Genomic DNA, 23,893 nt, shown 5'->3' on the forward strand with positions numbered 1-23,893 from the left:
TGAGTCTTTCCCCTCTGTGCTAAATAACAGCCTTTGGCTATTTCCATGTGCAGGAGGATGACATTAACATTCCATGAGCGTTCTCATGTCGAACGTGTGTGTTTGCTGTAGTTTGCATTCGTGACTGTGTGTGTGTGTGTGTGTGTGTGTGTGTGTGTGTGCACGCTGTAAACTGTCAGGCCTGGCACAGTCCGTGCATTCTTGGGGTGAAACTTTACTAAATCATTACAGCGGTCTGTTATAGGCCACTTAACATAGGTGGAGACTCGAGAGAAAGCTTGTGTGTTTGACGTCAACTTTAGATCTCCGCTGTGCAACCCTGCTAAAGGATACGACCCCAGAGAATGTATCTGATCCCATCACATGTCCAAACAGCCTTTTGCTTGAAACACAAAATGACAAAGAAATAAAACCATTCACACAGACTCATCCACTCCCATAACAAACATGGCTATGAAAACAAGCTCTTTTAATTCAACCCTTAAAACACACGTTCTTCACAATCATGTCAGTTAGGTTTACAAAAAAGATACTGTATATAAATATTGATTATATAATAAAGCGAGAAAAAGGCACAGCAAAAACAGTACAGATATGTCTAAAGTGCTCAAACAGATGATAACGGTAGACGCAAGAGGCCATTTGAAAGATCAAAGGTCAAGGTACAGTGATAAAGGGAGCGTGCACATGGTCTTTCCTTCACTAGTGCAATAAACTTAGGAGGTATTCAGCACTTTTGGGACTAAAGTTTTGGCACTGCTTTGGTATAATTTTTTTGTCGAGCTGCCCTGGTGTAACAAGGGTCTTGTCCAATCATCTCGCAGCAACTATGAATCCCAACTAGCTGCCAAAACCCATTCTCCCCCTCAAATAAAAATGGCCATGCGGAGATGTCTTCATGACCTGTATATATCTCTACAGGTACAGGTCAAGGTACTCCTGACTCAGTGATCGTTTTGAGGGTTCGTCTCCTTGCCCAGGTATTTGCAGACGGTGTTGGCGTTTTCCTGCTCCATGCTCTGAATGTGACCTTCCAATTTCTGAAGCAGCTCTTGAGACCGTAGCGCTTCCTCCTCTAGAAACCGTTTGGTCACTGAGCCATTTGGAGATACAGAGGAGTCCTGGAGGAAGAGGGAGGAATTGACCGTTAAGGATGTTGTGCAGTGACACAGTATTACACAGCTTGTCTTAAGAGAATGTAAAGGAGGGGTGACAGAAAAAGATTAGTGTATTCGATTTTTAATAAATTAATAGATGGGGACAAAAAAAATGACCCATATCTCTACTACTGACCAAAGGCAGAAAGTTGTCTACCGAGCTGGAAGCTTGAGCGTCTTCTCCATTAACCGCCGCACTGAGCAGAGCTGCCATCCTATGAGCTTTGCGAGTTGAAGATGAGGATGAGGCAGATGATGCAGACGAGTGGACTGGAGACACAGCCATCCTGGTCTCTTGTGATTGGCCATAGGGGCGATGAGGGGAAGTTCGTGCCAGGTTCTCAAGCTGTTTGAGGAGAGTCTGTATTTGGTCCTCGTATTGCAAGGCTCTTTCCTGCATCCGAGTCTCCATGGCCTGCAGCTCCTCCTGGTGTCTGCGCTGTACATCCTCATCAAATCTATGACAGCACATTACAGAACTGCATAATACACTTATATTCACTAGCGTTAAACACTATAAAGAAATATATACTTTTATTCAACAAGGACACATTAAAGGGATAGTTCACTTTGAAATTAAATTTTGGTATGTTTTAGCTTACCTCAAGGGCATCCAAGATGTAGGTGTCTTTTTTTCCGCAGTAGTTTCAATTTTGATATTTTTAGGTCAAACCGTTCTTGTCTGTCAGTCATATAATGCAGGTCTATGGTCACTGTCTCAAAGAGCAAGCACAGAGTCCAAATTAAAACAATTCCCCATCGTCCAAATTAAACAATTCCCCATCGTAAGTACACATTGATGGCCCAAGACACGAAACGAGCGGTTTGTGTGAGAAAAAGAACAGTATTTATATCGTTTTTACCTCTTGAACACAGCTGCGTCCAAATGATCTGAGAGCGCGGGCGGGTATAGATATATACAATAGAAGTCGCCTTGGCTACTGCAGTTCATTGGAACGAAACCGTAGCCAATGCGACATCTAGTGTATATATCTATACCCGCCCGCGCTCTCAGATCATTTGGACGCAGCTGTGTTCAAGAGGTAAAAACGATATAAATACTGTTCTTTTTCTCACACAAACCGCCTGTTCGTGTCTTGGGCCATCAATGTGTACTTACGATGGGGAATTGTTTAATCTGGACGATGGGGAATTGTTTTAATTTGGACTCTGTGCTTGCTCTTTGAGACAGTGACCATCAACCTGCATTATATGACTGACAGACAAGAACGGTTTGACCTAAAAATATCAAAATTGAAACTACTGCGGAAAAAAAGACACCTACATCTTGGATGCCCTTGAGGTAAGCTAAAACATACCAAAATTTAATTTCAAAGTGAACTATCCCTTTAAATTGATCAAAAGTGACAGTAAAGACATTTATAATATTACAAAAATGTTTCTATTTTAATCCTTTTTAACATTGGTAATTATAATAAGAAGAAAGGTTTCTTGGGCACCACATCACAATATTAGAAATACTTTTGAAGGATCATGTGACAATGATTACTGGAATAATGGCTGCTGAAAATGTAACTTTGCCATCACAGGAATCAATTACTTTTTAAAATATATTGAAGAAAACATTTCTTTTAAATTATTAGAAATTTTTTTTTTTTTTTTTTTTTTTTTTTACAATCTAGCAATTTCACTGTATTTAAAAAAAATATATATATTCTGAAATATTTATAATTTCAATGCGGTCTTAGACTTGTAATTCTCAGACTGTATGAGTTTAGATGAGAGAACATTTTTATTTGGGTACTAAGTACTTTGTACCTGTTTTGGGCATTGTGCGAATGGTTCTTGTTCTGATTTTGTAGTAACGCTCTCTCATACTTGTCCTGCCAGGTCTGGTTGTTGGCCTCCATGCGAGCTCGTAGCTCAGTCATTTCCAGCCTCAGCTGCCTGTTCTCCTCCTCCAAACTGTTCAGAGATGACACGTAGCTGTCTCTAAGACTTGCCAGCTCTCCATTACCCCTCTAACAGAGAAACAAAGAGAAAATGAAAATGAATGGACAATAATGACATGAAAAATTTAAAGGATGCAAAACAGAAATAAATAATCTGCATAGCATCATAAATTCAAATACCAGTGGTCAAATACCAGTGGTATGGTACCATCACAGAGAGGCACAAAATCACTCTCAAGAACGTTTTTGTTCACTGTTCCTTGCTGGTGGAATGATCTTCCCAACCGAATCTCGAAAACTAATTTCTTTTGTGAGCACTTAACTGCAGCCTGCCGAATAATAATAATGAAAGCTATTTCACTATTGGGAAAGTCTGGAGAGACATTAGAGAGTGGGAAGGCCTGAAAAAGGATTCTGAGGTTGCTTTGTTTCTGCTCGATACATGAGTAACATTGGTTTTGCTGTTTCAGAGAACCAAGAAACGCTGTTGTTGTTTTTGATTCACAGCCGATTCATCCATACTTGCGCGAGCTGTCTGATACGCCAGCTATTAGTAGTTGCCTGTGTTGCACAGCATGTTCGGTATGTTGGGGGCGGAGCAATGGAGGGAGGGGTGTGTGTGTTTGTTTGGGTTTGATTTCAAATATCAACAGTGTTGATGCACCTTTAATAAAGCCCAAAACATTACTTAAACGTGAACACATTATAAGTAAAATGAAGGTTTACTGAGCAAAGGATGGAAACCTTAGGTGATCTTGACTCGACTCTCTCTAGAAGATCATTTAGATGCTGATTCTCAAGCTTTAGAGTTTCAAGCTGGACCTGTGTCACCTACAAAAACCAACATGAAAACACAATCAGTTTATGCATGATTTCATAAACTAGTAATTCTCAACAGGTCTCTTAATATAGGGTCATGAATAGCAGTTTTTTGGTGAACCTTGAGTTCTGATGCCCGACGCTCTGCTCTTTCCACTTCTGCCCGTAGCTGTCGCTCAATACTAGAGGCGGAGCCAGTGAGTGTGGCAATGGTGATGTCACGCTGATGAAGTTCACTGGTTAACTGAGACACCTCCTTCCTCATTCCCTCCAACTCCCCACAACGAGTCTGTTCGGCCCTCTCAATCTCTTCACGCAGCTACAGGCACAAAGAGTTGTCAACATATGTTTGTCAGTAATTTTACACATTAATAAATCGTTCGCAATCATTTCTCTCGTTATGAATGAGACGGCTCAATGTGTTAAAATAAATAAAGCTGCCTAACCACACACTGATCATACATCAAAAACTCAAACTGTAAACACTCTATTGCTCATTGTTCATACACGTTTGGTTTCAGCTGTACAGCGAGCGTGTTCCTCTTCCATCTGTTTCCAATAATTTTCTCGTCTGCTCATCTCTGCTTTATGCTTTCGCATGCTCTCCAACCTGACAAAACAGAATGGAGTTCAAAGTTTATATTCCAGAATGAGCTTTTAATTATTAGTTGCCGCTGTTGTATATTCTCATGAAGAGACTTTTTAAAAACATCTCACTTGTCTCGGAGTCTGATAACCTCAGCTTTCAAGTGACTCTCACAGGCCTGGGAACTGTTCAGCTTGGCTGTGGCTTTCTCTAGATCTTGTCTAAGGGAGGCCAAGCTTGGAGACGAACCATGTGATGCTAAACATTCCTCTAGAGACCTAAACAAAAAGATAAGTGATTTGTAAATCATGGTTGCATACTGAGCTTGATACCTAGCAAGTTACTTTATGGACTGTTGTTAAATGATCATGGAACATTGAAATGATGATGATAACGTACCTTATGACTTGCTCTTTTGCTTGCAGAGTTTGGTTGAGTCGGGACACTTCCCGGCGTAACTGCTGCTGCTGGACTCCTGTGCTACGTACAAACTGATCCTGAGCATTCAGTGTGGCCTTCAGCTCCTCTCGCTCTTCACTCAAAACCTGCAGAGAACAGCTTTACTATTATTCCTTCTATCACATATTTGATTTAAAACCACATTCACCACTTTTCTTGTACACTTTACAATAATAGTGATACTGCAGCTATTAAACCAGCATTTAATGCTGCCTTCAAGTTACGTTGGAATGATGTGCTTTGAGCTTTCAAAATATTAAAAGAAAAGCACCATAAAACTATCAGAGAATTGATCCATACAATTTGTGCACTATATAACTGAAGTCATTTCACAACCCGAAATTTAAAATGACCCACTGATACCCTTCCCCTACTGGTAAACTGAAACATTGAATCAGTGAGTTGAACTCAAGAACCCAATCAGTCTGATTCATGAAAAATCATTCAAAAAATTTGTCAAGCTTCAAATGGTTCATAAAGACAGTAAAAAAAGTAATCCATATGAATAGAGCAGAATACCAAAGACTTTTCCAAGTCTTCTAAAGAGACACGATTTCTTTACATGATGAACATATTTAATTCAAGCTTTTATTCACATATAAACATTGAACAGTGCACATACATAGAGCACATCTGTAAACCTCATTGGTTCGTGTGCGTCAAACAAGCACGCTTAAGCTTTCTCTGACCATATTTGAAGTGCTTTTTGTACATACATTAATCAATGTTCCAATGTGCATAAAAGCCTCATTTAAATCTGTTCATCAAATAAAGCAATTGTGTCTCTTTTCAGAAGTGTCTCTACTTTATAATTCCTTTATATACTTTTTGAAGCTTGAACATTTTCGTTTCATGGACTCTTAATGGATTGACAAAAATTATAATGTTAAGAATATAAAAAATATCTTTATATGTGTTCTGAAAATAAACAAAAATCTTATTGGATTTAGAACGACATGAGGGTGAATAAACCATGCCAGAACTTTCATTTTTGGTTGAATTAACCCTTTAAGGTCTTAAGCAGGAACTCCCCAGGAGGATATGAAGGCATATACCTACTTTTCCTACAAGTACTACACTATGTACTACACTCTAGAGGCCATTTCTAGCTCTACTTTTCTTGTGGATCTGCATCTACCTGTCCCCGTATGTGGGCTGCAGCGGGGCAGCTGACCTGCTGTTCCTTGATGGAGTCTCCCAGCTCATCCTGGAGCAGCCGAAGTCTCTCCAGTTCCAGTTCTTGCGTATGTAGGCTGTCCTGAGCCCTCTGCAGCTGAGAGCGCAACCGCTGGAGTTCCCCCTGTTCCTGCGACCGACCTACACCCTGAGACTGAGACACCCAAGATTTCACACATATTAGCATTAAATTCAAGTTTATCTATAAAGCACATTTAAAAACAACAAAAGCAAGAACGGGGTTGATATGTTCTCTCTTCCTGGTGCTCGGAAAAAAAGGAGTCTTGCTGCTGCATTTCGCACATATTGCAGATGTGAAATAGTAGACGACAAACCCACATACAAGGCTTTACAATAATCCAGCCGGGATGTAATAAGAATCATTATTTCCAAATCCTTCAGTGAGAGGAAATGTTTTAATTTGGTAATGGATGAAAAAAAAAACTAAATCAAAGATGATACCCAAGTTCTTAACTCTACTGTGCAAGGTTAAAGACAGAGTACCTAACTGGTTTTTGATGCCAGCGATACACAACAAAGAACCAAATGCAATGGCCTAATTTTTTAATCCTCATTGAGCTTTAGGAAATGTAACTTCCTCAAGACAAGAGATGAGATTATTACTGGAACAACAAACATGTGACCTGGCAGGAAAGTATAGTAGTGTACCATCAGCATAACAATGATAAGCAATTCTGTACTTCTAGAAGAAGCATAGAAAAGCAGGGGGCCCAAAATGCCAAATCTTCCATGAAGGTATGAGAAAAACCATCTCAACGCAACCCCCTGGACGCCAACCACCCGTATTATTAAATCAACTTTAACAATCCTCTTAAGAACAGTGTTGAGCTCATAGCTCATTTGTGGGTTCTTGTACCAGAAACCTCAACCACTAAACCATACCAAAATGTCATGCTTGACTCAATTATCAAACCTGGTATAAAAGTTAGGTTTCAAATAAAGTCCACCTGAATGATGGAAAACTGTTCAGCCAGGTTCTTCCTTTGCTCCTCCAGTGAGCTCACTTGTCTTTGATACTGCATTCTCTGCTGTTCCCATTCTACTGAACGCAGACGAAACTCCTGCATAAAAAAAAAGAAAAAAAAAGAAAAAAAAAGTTGAATGACCTTTAAATTATTGAACTAAACCTATTAAATGATTCTGATATAAACAATGAAGTCCACTTTATATTTAGCCAGTCTCTGTACCTCCATCTTGCTATTGAGGAGGGACATCTCAGCCCTGTCCTCCTCTCTGCTCAGAGCTCCTTCTCGTGCCTCCTTCAGATGTTTACGCTGTAGCTTTTCATAGCTGCGTTTCAATTTAGACAACTGTTGAAAGGAGTTATTGTTAACTATATTGATAAAAAAAAGAAATATTTGCAGAATCAGACCGCTTGTTTGAGAAAAATACTGTGTGTGTGTAACAATAATATGTACCACCACTACCATGGCTAAAATAAAAGCTGATCTTACCTCATCTTTTACATGCTGCAGCTGTTCTTCATACTTCACAACCAGCTCTTGTTTTCCAGCTTGCATCTCATCTAGCTGTTTCCTGAGCACCATGATCTGAAGAACATAAGATCATGCTTGTCAGAGCCTGTGTGAACTGCAGCTCAAACATGACACCTAGTGGAGTGTGATCTTCTTACAGTGAAAGATGACCAGTCACTTTATTATAGCCTATAATGCATAACAATGCAGTCAACACACATGTACATGATGCATGATGACCACTAGTCAAAACGCTTTTTTTTCTGAAATACATTTTTTTTCATTGCAAATTATATTATCAGCATAACAATTTTAGTTTTATTCAAATTTAATTAAAAAATAATATGAACTTCCTGTAGTATTTGCAGTCTATTTTTTTTAATGACAGCAGAACTCAATGTCACAACTTTACTTATTTGTCCTTTTTAATTTTTTATTTAGTTTAACATTAGATATTGAAACACATATTTTCATCATGATCTCAGAATTTTGGAACCCATGGAGTTATTAAATTATAATAATATAATATTTATACTAATATAATATAATATTTTATTTAAAGCAACATTAGATGCATGTATCTACATTTTAAATTCATTAAGTCAGTTATACTGATATGATGCGTCATGTCTAGCTGATCTAACAAAACTAAAATATGTAATACCTTTAAAAATATAGCAGAATAACAGACACCTAACAGAATACTGCCTTGGCCTACATTACTCACAATATTACAGTAGTGGTGTCATGATCATGATGATATCTGATCAGAGAAACAATGCAACACAGAAGTCGAGAGCCAATCAAAACAACAATCAATTTAGCTTTATTAGCAATCCTGATCTAATAGGTAACATTGTTAATGCTCATACAAAAGCACAGAGTCTAGTCTAGTCCAGTCATGCAGGAAGACCCACGCCTTCATGCAGATCACCTGCTGTATTCCCTTTTCCACTACCAACTTCAACATTCGGAAACCACCATCCTGGAGCTCCAGCAGGGACATCATCACTTCTCTCACCCTAAGCATCTGCCAGGGGTGAAGGCAGAGCATATGACGTATGTGATTTTGCTGAGCCATAATATTTACAAAGAGATCTCACCACTGAAAGTGTAAAACAAAACCATCACAACCATTTTAGTCCTTAAGAATCACTTGTGGCCTCATTTTACGTTTCATTGTGTTGAATGCAGTCTGGAACATACTTTGTCTCATAAAGTATAGTAGTACAAATCACAAATCAGCCAACGAACAGTTGATCTACAACAAACTAGAGAGTGCTTTGGTGAGTAACTTAGCAAATACTAATTTCTAGCTACAAACGACATCAAACATGGAAAAGGTCGGTCAAAAACTTACATTAACCCTTGTATGGTGTTCGGGTCTGTAGGACCCGTTTTCATTTTTTATCAAAAGAAAAATGATATGATTAATTATTTTTTCAACCTCAGACTCATTGGCCTTGGCTCATTTTCTGTGAAGAACATAAATCAGAACACATTTTCAATGACCACACACTGTACACCCCCCCTACACATTTATATTACACAAAGGATGTTCGGGTCCACTGGACCTGGGGCTAATAAAAGTGTGGAAATTGTAGGTCCTGTGTACCTTTACTCTGTCCTCCTCCTGTCAGGGCTTGCTGTTATTGTGTGTGTGTGCGTGTATGTGTGTGTGTTCTTGTATATGGTTAATGAGGACACAAATGTGTATAATGACATGGGTATTACAACGTCTGTGTCCTCATAAACCAAATGGCTTAAAAAACATACTAAATGGTGTTTTTTGAAAATCAAAAAAGGCCAAAAGTTTTCTGTGATTGGTAGGTTTAGGGGTAGGGTTAGTGTAGTAGGGGGATAGATTATACAGTTTGTACATTAGAAAAACCATTACGCCTATGGAAAGTCCCCGTAAACCACATATCCAAGTGAGTGTGTGTGTGCGTGAGTGTGCGTGTGTGTGAGTGTGCGTGTGTGTTGTGTGTATGTGTGTGTGCGTGCATGTGAGAGATTGTGTGTAAGTGTGAGAGAGTGTGAGTGCAAAAGTGAGTTTTGTTTCTACCCCTGCCGTTCCCACACAAGGTTCCAATTCTTAAATGTGATCTAACAAAGGTAAAGGGAAAATATGAACCATATATGCTATTTATATTGCTTGTAATTGGGATGAAGTAAACATCTGTTGAGTATTTTGACATAAATTGTTTGATTATGTTGAATTAAAAAACCCAAAATGCAGCGGGTCCACCAGACCCACGAACACTGGCTGAATAACACAAATATGAACACCACACAAGGGGGTTAAGACACAAACTGACCACTAACCACAACTTTCAGATGGCATTTTTATTTTTTAGCTCAACTTTCATGGAATCGAACACAGAGGATTGTGGGATATCTTGTGGGCAACAATGCTGCCTTCAAAAATCGATGAGATGCCGCGGGCCAATCACGACCCAGGGATGGATTTCAAACGGCTCGCAGCTTATCAATTAAATATACAATATGTGGCCTGCCACACATCATTTACAAATCATGCAGTCTCACAATATCACCACAAGGTGGCAACACAAGATTTTACCCCAGGTGTAGCGGTAAACCGTGAGTGAGTGACCATTAATGTTAGGAGTCGGACACAGGGGGGCAATGTTTCATAAAAAATTGAAGCTTCCCCGGGCGCTGCCATTGATTAGCAGACCCTCACCTGCTGTTAGCATTCCATTGACTCCTATTAATTTTTGCGTCACTTTGACAGCGAATAACTTTACATCTGAGGCGTTTAAAGACTCCATTTGTCCATTATTTATTTCTAAAGAAACACGAAAATGTATAAAATGCTCCATTACCTTGTATCTTATGTTATGGCCCAGTAGAAGCAGTTTTTGTAAAAATAGGCTAACGATTGCGTCATAACCACGCGACTCTCTGTCGCACAGTAGAGAAATTACCGTATGGACAGGAGGAGAAGCTCGCGGAAAATTGGGGGGACGTGGAGGCAAAATGACAAAATAATTTATCAGAATACTTTAGCAAAAGTTGCTCCTGCTCCTAGCTCTAGACTCCTCCTACTCATTCTCTCCGTCTCTGCAAGTTTCGGAAGGGAATGATTCAGATTTCTCTTGGCACAGCTACTAGAAGACAGACGGGTTGCTCACGTCACATCTTCGTCGTCAAGCTCAGTTTGAGTCTGCGCAGTACGGTCAGCCATCAGGAAGTGAGAGCTTCTAATTGACTTCACTTTTCTCCGTTGAATCCAATGGGGTCGCTGTGTCCATTTCTTTTACTGTCTATGGTCGGACACAGCTTGTTATCGGGAATTCGGGATAGCACCATGGCCACATCAAAGAAACGTTAAGTCGATTTTATGAGTGCTGGAAATCAGATAATGTTTTCACTGAGAGTCATAATTATTGCTTTTGTCTCATTTGCCAAAAGACAGTCTCTATCTTATAAACTAAATTGATAATGCAGATGAATATGGAATACATAAAAGTGTAATGCACTTTTTCTATATGGAACTTCTCAACTTAACTGAACATAAGGTAAAATAATTGTGCTTTATTATTGATTAATTTATACATTGATTGAACAATGAATTAGTCTGAGGCAGTTTGACTGTGACCTAACAATAAATAATACATACCTTAAATTAAGGTTGTTAAATCCCCTTAAATCCCCTCCCCCTCCCCTCCATGCTTTTCCGATGTAAATTCGGGACTTTGCGCGTTCCTTCCTCTTTTCCTCTCTTCTTTGCTATTTGTTCATCGGAACGTTGTCTCTTTGGTTGTGTGTCGGCCATATCAAAATTCAAGAGAATATAATTCTAACGTTAGTCGTTGTCTAGGACATCTCTCCTCTAGCTAACTTCCCTCTTCATGCTTCTCTCTCCTCCACCCCCCACACCCCCTTCATGTGCACGTGCACTAACCCCCAAACCCCCAGCCCCAAATCATTCTTGTCGGTTATTTATTGGCTGGAACACTGTTTGTTACGTTTCGTGGTCCAGGCTGGGCCAATATGTTTTTGTTGCCGTTTGTGGAGCCTGGGCTGTCTACAGAGACCGCGTTTTTTTTACAGTGTGTTCAGGGGACAGGCAGCTAGCGGACAGTGAGGAGATGTTTGCTGTATGTGACAAAAAATGTTTCGGCCCAAAAAAAAAAACGTGTGACATCGCTTAGAGCACCTTTTTTTTTTAATTGGACACCCCTTGTTTAGTGTAACACAATAGCCTCAAACTCTAAACTTAAGTATGAACATAGCCAGGTGATCAAGGTGTGATATAGTACCTCCGAGCTCCTCTTGTCGAGCAGAACCCTGGCTGACTGGAGTTCCTCCTGTGTATTCTGCAGTCGCAGCTCCATGGCTCGAACCTCAGCTTCCCACTCACGCCGCTTGTGCCCCACCATGATGTCAATCTGTCGCATCAACTCCTGTAATTCTGGCTCACAGGATGACAGGACAGAGCTGAGGAGATGAAGAGGAGATCAACAGCATGAAAACAATGGTGAATGCTGTATGCCTACATTCATAGACATGCACAACACAGCATTTTTTTTATATAATATGAGGATTGAGCAGAATTTGAATTCTCCCCTTTACCTGACATCATGATCACGGAGCGTGCTCAGAAATTCCTCCATTATTTCTCAGTGACCTTCCATGTACATAGTTATTACATGATCAAAATCTGGACTGCATGCATGAGAAAAAGAGAGATCATTCATGAGCAGAGATGATGGGTGTAAATCACATCTAGTATTGTATCTGCATTAGTTACCAAGGGCAACTGTGCTACAAATGGCATAGCTATAACTTATGTGTGCTGTGGTAGAATGAACTATTCTGACATACTGTGATTTCAGGCTTTCGGGAATCAGATAAAACAGTATTTCAGTGGTAAACCATGTTAACAAAGAAATAGAATGAGCCAGTGGTGTTCCAATAACAACAAGGTATTACATGCTGAGCTATTATTGGAAGCTGAACAACTATATAATGTGATAAAATCACGTTGATAACGGGCTTCTCGGTATATTTGCACACCAGGTCTTATTAATGTAACGTTACTACTATGTTAGTAACAAATCACTACTTGGCTAACATTAGCCTGTTAGCGTGGAGAAAATGTTCGCGCATTGTCTACATGTCAGTTTGCCAAGAAAATTTACGTACTCCACGACCTTTGAACTCAAGATAAAGTTAGTGTTAACGTTTATATTTCGAAATTACAAATCTCACTTACAACTCCAGGGACACTTGACATCATGCTTGTCAACTGGGGTTGTAGGGGTGACAGAACACAGAAACTCAACAGTTGAAAGCGAACAGCAACCAAGAACATCACAACAAGAGAACAGAACAGTCAGCCACTCTCCCTGTGCTTCCGCATTGTGTCACGTGTACAGTACTATGGAAGCCCATTTCCGACATAGAATCGTGCTTTTGTAAATAATAATTATGACATAAAAAGTCGATTTTATATTTATCAGATGAAACGTCGAAATGAATGACGCTAAACCGAAATTATGACACTAAAATGGCAACATTATGACGCAGAAAGACATAAATTTGACTTTTTAACTCATGATTTCTACTTTTTAATCTCATAATTGTGAAATTAAATTGAATTATTTAATGTAATTTTGAACTTTTTATCTCATAACCTTTCATCTCATAAATGTATGTCATAATTTCGACTGTTTATGTCATAATTACGATTTATCATAGCATGTTTATTTCTTATGTGGCAAAAATGGGCTTAACTTACATACAGTACGGCCACTGGAGTCGTTTCTCATGGAGTCGTTTTATATCATGTAATAGTGTGGTGTCTTTTACTCAAAATACTCTACAACTTTGGAACTAATCAAATATAACAGACTGTAGGCTTAATTATTTAGTTGTCGCAAGAAAGCACAATAATTCTTTTTATGAGTTTTTGTGCATTCATAAGCCATGATAAGCCATTTGCTTGCAACCCAATTTATATTTGTGGTATCAATATTTGGATCTAAAGATAAACACAACAGAATATCAATCTTTTCATCCACTACGGTGACAGGCACAAGACTAGCAGCTGTATAAACACTCGACATTATCGTAAAGGACTATGGGTAATTTATTCTCCCATGTTGACATCAGAGATGCAGCAACAGTCAGCTTTAGCAGAGAATACGAGAGAGCTTCAAAACATTAGTTCACCCACCGAATATTGCATACGGATACCAAGGTGATTAGGTTTTAACAAAATGAAAATACTTCACACTTAATAATACATGAGTGTTTACAAATACATGTGTTTTTGGTAAGTAGTTAGCTAACTAGTAATGGATACAAAGTATGCGGATTTTTACTGTGATTTATATATGTAATTGTAATGTCAATAAATAAATGAGAATAGCATTATGCATACATTCAAATCGGAACTGCATAACTTACATTCAAAAATGTAAAATGTGCTAAACAATTATAGTGCAGTATTGCAATAATGAATGAGGATAATAAGATGCGTTAATTATTATTTTGATGTGGCTCAGTTGACCACATTGCATTTGCATATCGTAAGTACAGCAACAACATTAACGTTATGATAACCACAGTATACGATGGCGTCTGTTAAGGTTTATGTTCTCTCAGGTTACAGTATGTGTTGCACGTGGCTCGTTGGTCTAGGGGTATGATTCTCGCTTCGGGTGCGAGAGGTCCCGGGTTCAAATCCCGGACGAGCCCATTATTTTTTATTTATTTGTTACATGTTCCTGTCATTTATAGTGATAAAATACCATAGATATATGTGAAAATGACGATATGTTATGCAAGACGGGATGAACGTACTACGTAGCAATAACGCAACTGAAAGAGTTAACACAGACCGACGCGTGTTCGCCTAGAAGAATGCAGATGCCTTCTGTCTATGCAGAATGCAAAACGAACAATATTTGCAGTTAAGGCCGAAGAATATATATGGGCCTATTAGTTAAGAAGAACAATTTATCCTCAGCATCATAAAAGTTACGTTACTTTTACAATAATGCTTCATATAGTATTACTGCTGCGCTCTTTACAAGCGGCTCGTTGGTCTAGGGGTATGATTCTCGCTTTGGGTGCGAGAGGTCCCGGGTTCAAATCCCGGACGAGCCCAGGTTTTGTATTTTATTAGGCTATATTAAGATACTTTTGTGAGAAAATGTTATAATAAAATTTGACAATAATAATGTATATACTGGTATCGTTAATGTACATTTAAAGTTCAAGAAAATGGACAACAATAATCAGGGGTTCCAACAATTATCTGAGAACACTGACTGATACTGTACTATCAAGAAGACTAAAAAACCTAACATTAAGATGACAAGAAAAATAAGTTTTACAAAACTATTATGTTTCCCATTATTTCAGAATAATCTATTATAATTTATAAATAGTATGACGACCTCCTTTCTAAGTTTAAGACACTGTAGCCTAAAACATCAAACATACTGATCAGTATTTTTTCCCCTTTTCTTCTCTTTTCCTATCCAGCACTGTTGATATGAACCCTCACATCTCGATTGACTTGCTGAAGGCAGAAATATTAACTTGTATCCCTTAAATGGTGTCTGGAAAAAAGCCATTTTGATAACCCTTTATTTGATAGTTGACTATATTTTTCAATTATCCATTTACAAATATTATCTAATTTTATAGATTGCATTTCAAAATTTGCCACTGAAGTTCCCCTTCAGGAATTTCCCTTCTGTCCTAACAAGATTTTCCATGTCATGTTTTTCCAAGTTAGGCTATGTCATCTTTAAACATGGAATCTCTGAACTTACAGGATTTCTTGAGTTTTCCAGTAATTAGGCAACTCTGTTACACTGAAATTCTAAATAACTTAGAGAGCTATGCTTGAAGTGCCAATGGGGGAGGAGAAAGGCAGATATCACCTCCCCCACAATTCCACAGCCTCTTTAAAACACGCAGTGGTTATTCACACTGACAGCAGAGCCAGTTTTCCCTTATTCACATCACACACCCACTATTTCTCATTCAGTTAATCTTCTGACAAAGAGCTGCAACAGTCTAGAGAACTAAATTAGGATAGTCACTGTTCTGTAAGTATATTTCTTGATTTCTTAGTTTCTTTCTTAAACTAAGGTTGGTTTACATTTTGTGTGTGTGTTTCATTAAATAGATTAAAAATAATTTTAATATTAAGTTACACCTTACACGAAGCCTGGTTTCAGAGACAGGGCTTAGATTAAGCCATGAGTAGACTTTAGTTAAATTATAAATGTTCATTAATTTAGTGATTTTTGCAGTGTGCTGTTTTACACAATAAAGAAAGAACATACTGTTAAAATGGTTTGCCATAAAAGTCAAGTTACAGTTTGACTAAAGATGTTTCTCATATAATCTTTTACCTGACCATCACTAACAAGAGAGCAAATCTAAACATGTAATATTATGTAAGAGCAATGTTATGGAATATTGTCAATTGAATTTTGGTGAACTGAAATAGATGTTCTCATGGCTGCATCAGAAACCAGAGATCTAGTCACTCTTCTTTTTCATGCAGTATTGTAAGCCTATTGTCTGCATTAGGTCAGAGGTCAACACTCAGAGGTCAAATTAAATAATATAATATTCTAGACTAACAGGTGGTCTGCAGCATTAGAGTTGAATGCTATAAGGATGAATGCTTGGCGAGAGTCAATGATGGCTTTGCCATCTGCTTCAAGATTTTAACTGTCATTTTAATGTGCTTAAAAGGGATAGTTAACCCAAATATGAAAATTCTGTCATTGTTTACTCATGTCATTACAAATCTGTATGCATTTCTTTCTAATGAGGAATACAAAAGAGTGATGTCCTAACAACTTTGGACCCCATTGACATTCATTGAATGGGCAAATAAACCAAAACACAGACATAAAAAAAAAAAAAAATAATCCTCTTTTGAGTTTCAAGAAAGTCATTTTTGGGTGAACTCTTGTGTTATGTCCATATGCACGAAGTATGCCTGAGAGTTCCATCTTTTTTTTGTTTTTGCAGAGTACGCTAAACCCTTTCCAGAAGACAGAGCTTTAACAACATTATATCAGCAACTGTATAAAAGTTCCAGTTTTCAGCCATGGCGCTGTTTGAGGATCAGGAATGTGGGGTCTGTTACCTGCGTTACTCTCGCACCGACCGTGTTCCCAGGACTCTCCACTGTAACCACACATTCTGCACCACCTGTCTGGAGACAATGGGGCTGCATTACAGCGGCCTGCGCACCATTCGCTGTCCCCTCTGTCGCCAGGTGACCTGTCTGGACCGAGGGCTCAGCTTGGAGAAGGCTCTTTTTGTCAATAGCCAACTGTGGGACAACATTTGTGATGAACAGGAGGAGGAAGAGAACGAGAGAGAGCAAGAAAAGGAGGAAGAGGAGACAAACTCTAATATACAGGTTCTGCCCTCATCACAGGCTAAATGGTGAGTGACAACATGATCTATTCATACAGTGACTTGAGTGTGTTTTTAATTTCTGAATTCAATGTATTTTTTGGTTGAGGGGCATTAGGTAAAATCTGATCCTGGTGATGATGAAATTCTAAAAAAGAAAACAGTAATTCACCCCGAAAAATGAAAATTCTGTCATTATTCACTCACCCTCAAGTTGTTCTAAACCTGTATGGATTTATTTTCTTCTGATAAACACAAAAGAAGATATTGTGAATAATGTCAGTAACCAAACAGTTGATGGGCCCCATATGGACTTCCACAGTATTCTTTCTATACTATGGAAAAACCATATTCTTCTAAATATATTTTGTGTTGAGCAGACGAAAGACATTCATACAGGTTTGGAACAACTTGAGGGAGAGTAAATGATGACAGAATTTAAATTTTTTGGTGAACTATCCCTTTAAGTAGTTCGGCATAAGCTATTATTATTTCTTATGGAGAAAAAAAAGCAGTAAAGCAGTTATAAATATAACAAAATATTATTCATATTTGGAAAAAGTTCCTCCTGTGATGCAAACAGGTATTATATTCATATTTATAATAATCAGATCAATTACTTCTCTTAAAATATCAGATTATTTGACCTTTTCAGACAAGCCAAGGTTAGTTCAGGTTCTAAAATGTCATGTTTTGGATTACATAATTATATTTGTATTGAAAAATATGTTCTAAAACTTTCAAAAACATTCAAGTTATAAAGAAAATCTGTTATAATTTTTTTATCATTAGTCATTAAATGTAAATGTTTGTTAAAAATTGAATTTGGAACATGTGTTTTAAACTTGAAGTCTTTTTCTTTTACTTCATTGACCCTTCAAGTACCTTAGTGACTGGTGACTAATGTGTAACATGCAACCAGATGCTGAAATTAATTTACAGAGTCAAGTGAGCCTTTTGAATCAGCAACCTCAATATCCCCAGATTCTGTTTATAAGTAGCCAGAAAACTAGCAGAAAACGTACATCCGTTGTTACGTTTGGTCTTGTTAGTAGAGCATTTTGTTCTTAAATCTCTAATCACTTTTCATGCTTAAAGTAGAAACCTCAGAGCGTTTGTGTAATAGTAACTCTGTTGTGACAAAAAAAAATGCATTTGTGTTCCCATTCATACCTTTCTTCCTCTTGTCTCTGATTTTAGTCCAGTGCCAAAACAATGCAGACCTAAACTCAGACTCCCATCTTTCCTGAAGAGAATTTGTTTTTCCAGACATCCTGAAGAGAGGATTGTTCCCACCTGCAATGTGTGAGTCTTCCATCTACTGTAATGAATGACAGCAGTTTAAAAATGTCATAGTCATTTTGCATTTTATATCTAGTTCATTCACCCACAAATGAAAATTCTGTAAATGAGTAAATTATTACAGAATGTTAATTTATTGGTGAATATTTTTTTTAACATTATTGTGGCAGCTAGATTGATCAAAATGATAGGATAAAGATTTTTTTTTATCATTTTCATTTTTTCTAACTTTTAGCTTTGTCTTTCAACACAGAGAAATTATGTCATGGCGAAGGATTTCATCAGAAGAGATATTCTGAAAAGCAGGACAGACATCATGAACAGTGCATTAACAATAGACTTTCGCCGTCTGGTTTGCTGCTGTCCTTAAAAGTGTTTGCCATGTGCTAATTACGCCTGGCATACTGAAAAAGCAGGAGCAATGGAAAAGGTCGTTTAAACAAACACAATCCCCTTCATATGCTTCTCCGACTGCATTTTCCACTTGAATAGCCACAAGCCTGCATCCCGCTCTTCCATCTCAGGGGAACTTCTCATTAGATATTCCACCCTTAATCCATCCCAGCTGCTGAGGCCGGATTTGTTTCAGCTGTCCCGAGGGGGATAAGGGTCCCAGATGCGAAACAGGACTTTTGGAGCAGATGGCATCTTGTGAAAGATTCTGATCCCCTCAGATCTCAAATAGACTCTTTAAGATATTTTGTTATTTATATAATTTATTAATTATTGTAAATTAAACATTTTGATTGCTAAATGTTGTTGGTCTCTTTCTCTCTGACTTTCTGTTTTACATGACTAGCTACAACAAAGGGCTTCAAACGTTTTGATAACAAGGACCCCAAAATTAGTGACTCCCTTCCTATCATTCTTTTTTGATAAATAAAGACCCATTTATGAGATAAATATTAAAGGGGTGATATAATTTATCTTTTTACAAGATGTAAAATAAGTCTCTGACGTCCCCAGAGTGTGTATGTTAAGTTTTAGCTCAAAATACCCAACAGATAATTTTTTATAGATTGTTAAAATTGTCCCCTTTTGAGGGTGAGCAAAAACGCTTTTTGTGTGTGTCCCTTTAAATGCAAATGAGTTACTGCTCCCTCAAGAAGAGGGCGGAGCTTCAACAGCCACTTGTAGACATGCTAAAATGTCAGAAACCGTTTATGTTCGACCGGAGTCGGACAATGATGGAGAGACTCAAGAAGAGTGACAACATGTAGAATGCAACAGGACGTTTTTGAATGGTTAGTTGATGAATTTAAGTTGCTGATGTGGAGCTAACTATCTTCAAGTCTTTGATTAGCATATCCTGTCATGATAATCTATAAATCGCTCGTGTGGGAACTGTTGTAAGATGCCTACAGAGTGACATGCTATTGCATTTGTGTTACGTACTGTATTGCAATAAATGTGAAAAGACGGATGCGACAGCTTGAGCAGACTCACAAATGTGCTCTACTACAACAACTCTTCTCTTCTCATAGACTTCACCCCCTTTGTTGCGTGTTCCCGGGGCCAGGGTTTATGTAAATTTTAGGGTTCATGATGTCACTATCCAGGGAGGAAGCTCGTGTAGTCCCTATCAGTCGTTTGTTGTAGTCCTTAAAAAGCTATTTCTGTGAAAGAAAATATCTCCCTTTGCTTTGAACTTGTCTTTGAGCGTAACTTTGCAGATGTTGTTTATGCTCAAACAGCAACATTACACACTAACTAAAGTTAGAAAAGTGAAATCATAATCAACCATAGTTTTTATTCATTTTTATTTCAGTTTTAGTTATTTAAGTTAAACTAAACTGACATTTTTTTATATTTTGTATATTTTATTTTATTTCAGTTAACGTTTTAGTTAACTAACATTGATTTAAAGATATGAGTACAAGGGCTTTGGGTAAAGGATGATTGAGATCATTGGGTATGTGCTTTAAATAAGACTGTAAATAATGCTTTCATCTTTAGCAAGAGAAACAGGCTGGTTGCATAAGTATTGTCCATACTGTTTGGCATATGGCGATATTTCATTGTAGCGAGTTTGCAACGGACCAAAAACAAAGAAAGAAATCCCTCAACCGTGTAAACAGATTATTCATGCTTTTCATTAAACATCTGTCATCTGAAAGATTTCTGAAAGAATTATATAATGTGTCATTATATAGGCTACACAGTTGCATGAGTTTTTTCTGAGAAAAAACGTTTATAATCTTGTCTTTCTTTTTCTCCAAACAAAACAGAATGTCACAGATTTAGTCTATGGAGCTGAACTTTCACTTTCTGTGAAATCTTGAGTTGATAATATGATAGGCCTATCTTTGTCTTTCCTTGGAAGTTTATTGTGTTAACAAGTAGATAACTCAAACAAAGTCAAAATAAAGATGTTGTAAATGTTATCACATTCCACAACAAACAGATTCTACAACAGAAATCCATGTGCCTTTATGGTTGGCTGCGTTTACACGGAAAAAAGAAAAAAATATCGGATTTTTTCAATTCAACTCAATTCAAATTTATTTGTATCTATCTCTCTCTCTCTCTCTCTCTCTCTCTCTCTCTCTCTCTCTCTCTCTCTCTCTCTCTCTCTCTCTCTCTCTCTCCCTCTCTCTCTCTCTCTCTCTCTCTCTCTCTGGGCGGAAACTATCAGTTAAAGTTTATAAACAAACTTTGATGTTGGCTTGAGAAAGCCTTGTCCTTGAAACGGGACTCGAACTCGGCTTGCCTTGTGCAGAGCTGTATTATTTTGGCAGCTTTGGAATTCCATACCACAGTATTGCTCTGACATTATAGCTCTCTTTCATCAGTTATTTGCATTTGACAATGTAGCAGTGCATTAGTTTAGAACAGCCATTAACTAACCTGTACAATAAACTGTGTAAAACATGCAATCACCCGATCAATACAGAGTATCCAAATGGTATAAACAAACAACTTGAGGAACGCTCTAGGAGTATATATATTTATTTATCAATTTAATGGATGGAAACTGAAAGTAAAGGAGGGGGCTGTGTGTTTTACAATGATGTTTAGAATGGAGATGAACTAACCTGTACAATAAACTGTGTAAAACATGCATTCACCCGATCAATATTGAGTATCCATAATAAACCGGAATAAACAAACGTAACAAACATGGGGCTCCCTCCTCAGACAGCAATAGTGTCGCCCCAGATCCGGTCCACATCTGGTACACGTGTGGATTCCACACATTACAGATGTGGGCCGGATCTGGGCAGACACTACGTTGCTGTCTGGGTCTGGTAGACAGCACTGCTCCACTACAAGTTTATTTTTATTTTGCTCAGCCAATGTAAGTCATCATTTATATAAAAACCGTAAGTCGGATCAGTTAGAAAAGATATAGCAACAAACTTCAGAACAGGCCCAAGGTCTGTGGCGAGTTTTTTGCTTGTAGCATTAAAGCTATAGGAGGAGTAGCAGTTAGAAAATGTTGTCTCAGAAGAATAATAATATTAAGTTTAAATAGTATTTCAATATGTTGGCTTCAAATCCAACATAATTACCATTATTTTCTATATCCGTTTAGTCAGATTTTGAGCTTCAAACTTTCATGACACCTTTTAACTTATCCTTGCTGGCAAATAATCATGGCCACCTAAAGTGAATTATAAAATAATTTTAGTAAAGCGATATAATAAAGCAATCAGTAAAGCAGGGATTACAGATTAAGGGAATGTAAACAGGTGGGACAAAAATTCTGATGTAGTCAAAGTTAACTGCTAATTTGATAACTGCTAATAACTTTGTGACAGTTGATTAAAAAAAAAAAAAAAAAAAAAAAAATCAAGGTGTAAATAGTTTCACCTACACCCATGCAATCCTGTTTGCCCAGAAACTGTGGATTAATCTTTGACATGTTTTGACAAGTCTTGCAAAGCTTTCACAGTTAAAATGCTATTGCTTAATTTGACAGTTCTAACTAAAGGCTAATTTCCACGTTTACAATCTCTTGAGAAGATCGAAATAAACATTAACTTCCCTTACACTATAAATGATTTATTTTTTAATTTTTTACAGTGTATCAAGTTCAAGTTTCAAGTTTCACTTTATTTATCCAAGGAAATTTAGTGTGCAGCAGGATACCAAAAAACAAAAAAACAGGATAAGAGCACTACCAGATGCCAACAACATTATAAACACAACACAGGACACACATCAACACAACAATAGAGACACTCCTTCCCCAGAATCAATGACAGAAACCAATACACTACACGGTCAGTATATCATAATGAACAATGACAGAAATATAAAAAATATATAAAAATTTCATAAGATATCACCTAAGTGAATTCAGATTCCTAATAGCCACAGGAATAAAAGAATCCCTGGCACGTCTGGTTCTTAACATGGGTAGCCTAAAACGGCGACTTGAGGGGAGCAAATTAAACTCCCCAAAAAGTGGGTGATCAGAACAATTTAAAATGTGGTTAGCTTTACCCCGGACCCGTTTATCATATATATGTTGCAGCTGTGGTAGCTGTACCCCAACCACCTTAGAGGCAACATTTACCAGCCTAGCTAGCTTATGCTTGTTGATCATTTTAAGGCCACTGTACCACACCACAATGCAAAATGTCAAGACTGATTGAATAAAACACTGGTAAAACAAAGACATCCTACACACGCTAAATGATTTCATCTTCCTCAAGAAGAAAAGTCTCTGTTGGGCCTTTTTACAAGCAGCAACTGTGTTGCTCTCAAAAGATAGTTTGCTGTCAATGATGGTTCCTAAATATTTATATTCATCAACTGTCTCAACATTCATGTTCTGAATAACAGTTTTTGAATCATTGTGCTGTAATCTACGAAAATCAATAATCATGTCCTTTGTCTTGGAAACGTTAATAGACAGATAGAAGTTGTCACACCACGCAATAAAATCATCAACTACAGGGCCATGCCCATCCTCATCATTATTCAAAATGCTCACTATAACAGTATCATCTGCAAATTTCACACAGTGCCTATTCACATACTTGCTCCTACAGTCATTCGTATATAGAATAAAAAGCAAAGGTGAAAGAATACAGCCCTGCGGAGAGCCTGTAGAGGTAAGGGCTTTTGAGGATGAAACACCATTTACCCTAACACACTGCGACCTGTTCGACAGAAAATCCAGTATCCAGCCAATTAAATTAGAGTTCAAGTTAAAAAGAGACTGAAGTTTCTCAGCCAACAAGAAGGGCTGAATAGTATTAAATGCTGAAGAGAAATCAATAAAAAGGAGCCTTGCATGAGTTTTTGAGGATTCCAGATGTTGATAAAGGAAATTTAACAATGTAAGTATTGCATCCTCAACACCTCTACTAGGCCTGTAAGCAAACTGGAGAGGGTCTAACTGCTCCTCTACCTGCTTCAGTAACTCCTGCTTAATCAACTTCTCAAAAGTCTTCATCACCAATGAGGTGAGAGCTACTGGTCGAAAGTCATTTAAGAATATATTGTAGAATGTTTCCAAATCTTTGGCACTGTTTGCGTCTGAAGTGATTGAGTAAAAATGACTTTAAAGATCTCACTTAACTGACCAGCACAAGACTTAAGGACTCG

At 37.8% G+C, this 23,893-nt stretch overlaps 2 protein-coding genes across 5 annotated transcripts; one reads left to right on the plus strand and one right to left on the minus strand.

Moving 5' to 3' along the window:
- Positions 1-452: 452 nt before the first annotated feature.
- On the minus strand, positions 453-13,004 carry cep63 (centrosomal protein 63). 4 transcript variants are annotated; one of them, XM_082189547.1, is made up of 15 exons: positions 12,849-13,004; positions 12,206-12,298; positions 11,893-12,070; positions 7,586-7,681; positions 7,319-7,441; positions 7,079-7,192; positions 6,109-6,264; positions 4,875-5,020; positions 4,607-4,753; positions 4,397-4,499; positions 4,011-4,208; positions 3,815-3,901; positions 2,937-3,139; positions 1,294-1,615; positions 453-1,121 (listed from the first exon to the last, which is right to left on the minus strand). In XM_082189547.1, the coding sequence occupies exons 2-15, from the start codon at positions 12,244-12,246 to the stop codon at positions 945-947; spliced, it is 2,091 nt and encodes a 696-aa protein (XP_082045673.1). In that variant the 5' UTR covers positions 12,247-12,298; positions 12,849-13,004; the 3' UTR covers positions 453-944. The 4 variants fall into 4 exon arrangements, with proteins under 4 accessions (XP_082045673.1, XP_082045672.1, XP_082045670.1 ...); XM_082189546.1 differs by having other exon boundaries at positions 1,315-1,615; positions 6,073-6,264; XM_082189544.1 differs by having other exon boundaries at positions 6,073-6,264.
- A 2,561-nt stretch (positions 13,005-15,565) lies between these two features.
- On the plus strand, positions 15,566-19,088 carry LOC309513750 (uncharacterized protein). The gene is made up of 4 exons (XM_082189740.1): positions 15,566-15,699; positions 16,640-17,062; positions 18,233-18,337; positions 18,588-19,088. Exons 2-4 carry the CDS (start codon positions 16,719-16,721, stop codon positions 18,631-18,633), a joined length of 495 nt encoding a protein of 164 aa, XP_082045866.1. The 5' UTR covers positions 15,566-15,699; positions 16,640-16,718; the 3' UTR covers positions 18,634-19,088.
- The last annotated feature ends 4,805 nt before the right edge of the window (positions 19,089-23,893 follow it).

The sequence above is a fragment of the Leuciscus leuciscus genome (genome assembly GCF_965113295.1).
Source record: "Leuciscus leuciscus genome assembly, chromosome: 14".
NCBI lineage: Eukaryota > Metazoa > Chordata > Actinopteri > Cypriniformes > Leuciscidae > Leuciscus > Leuciscus leuciscus.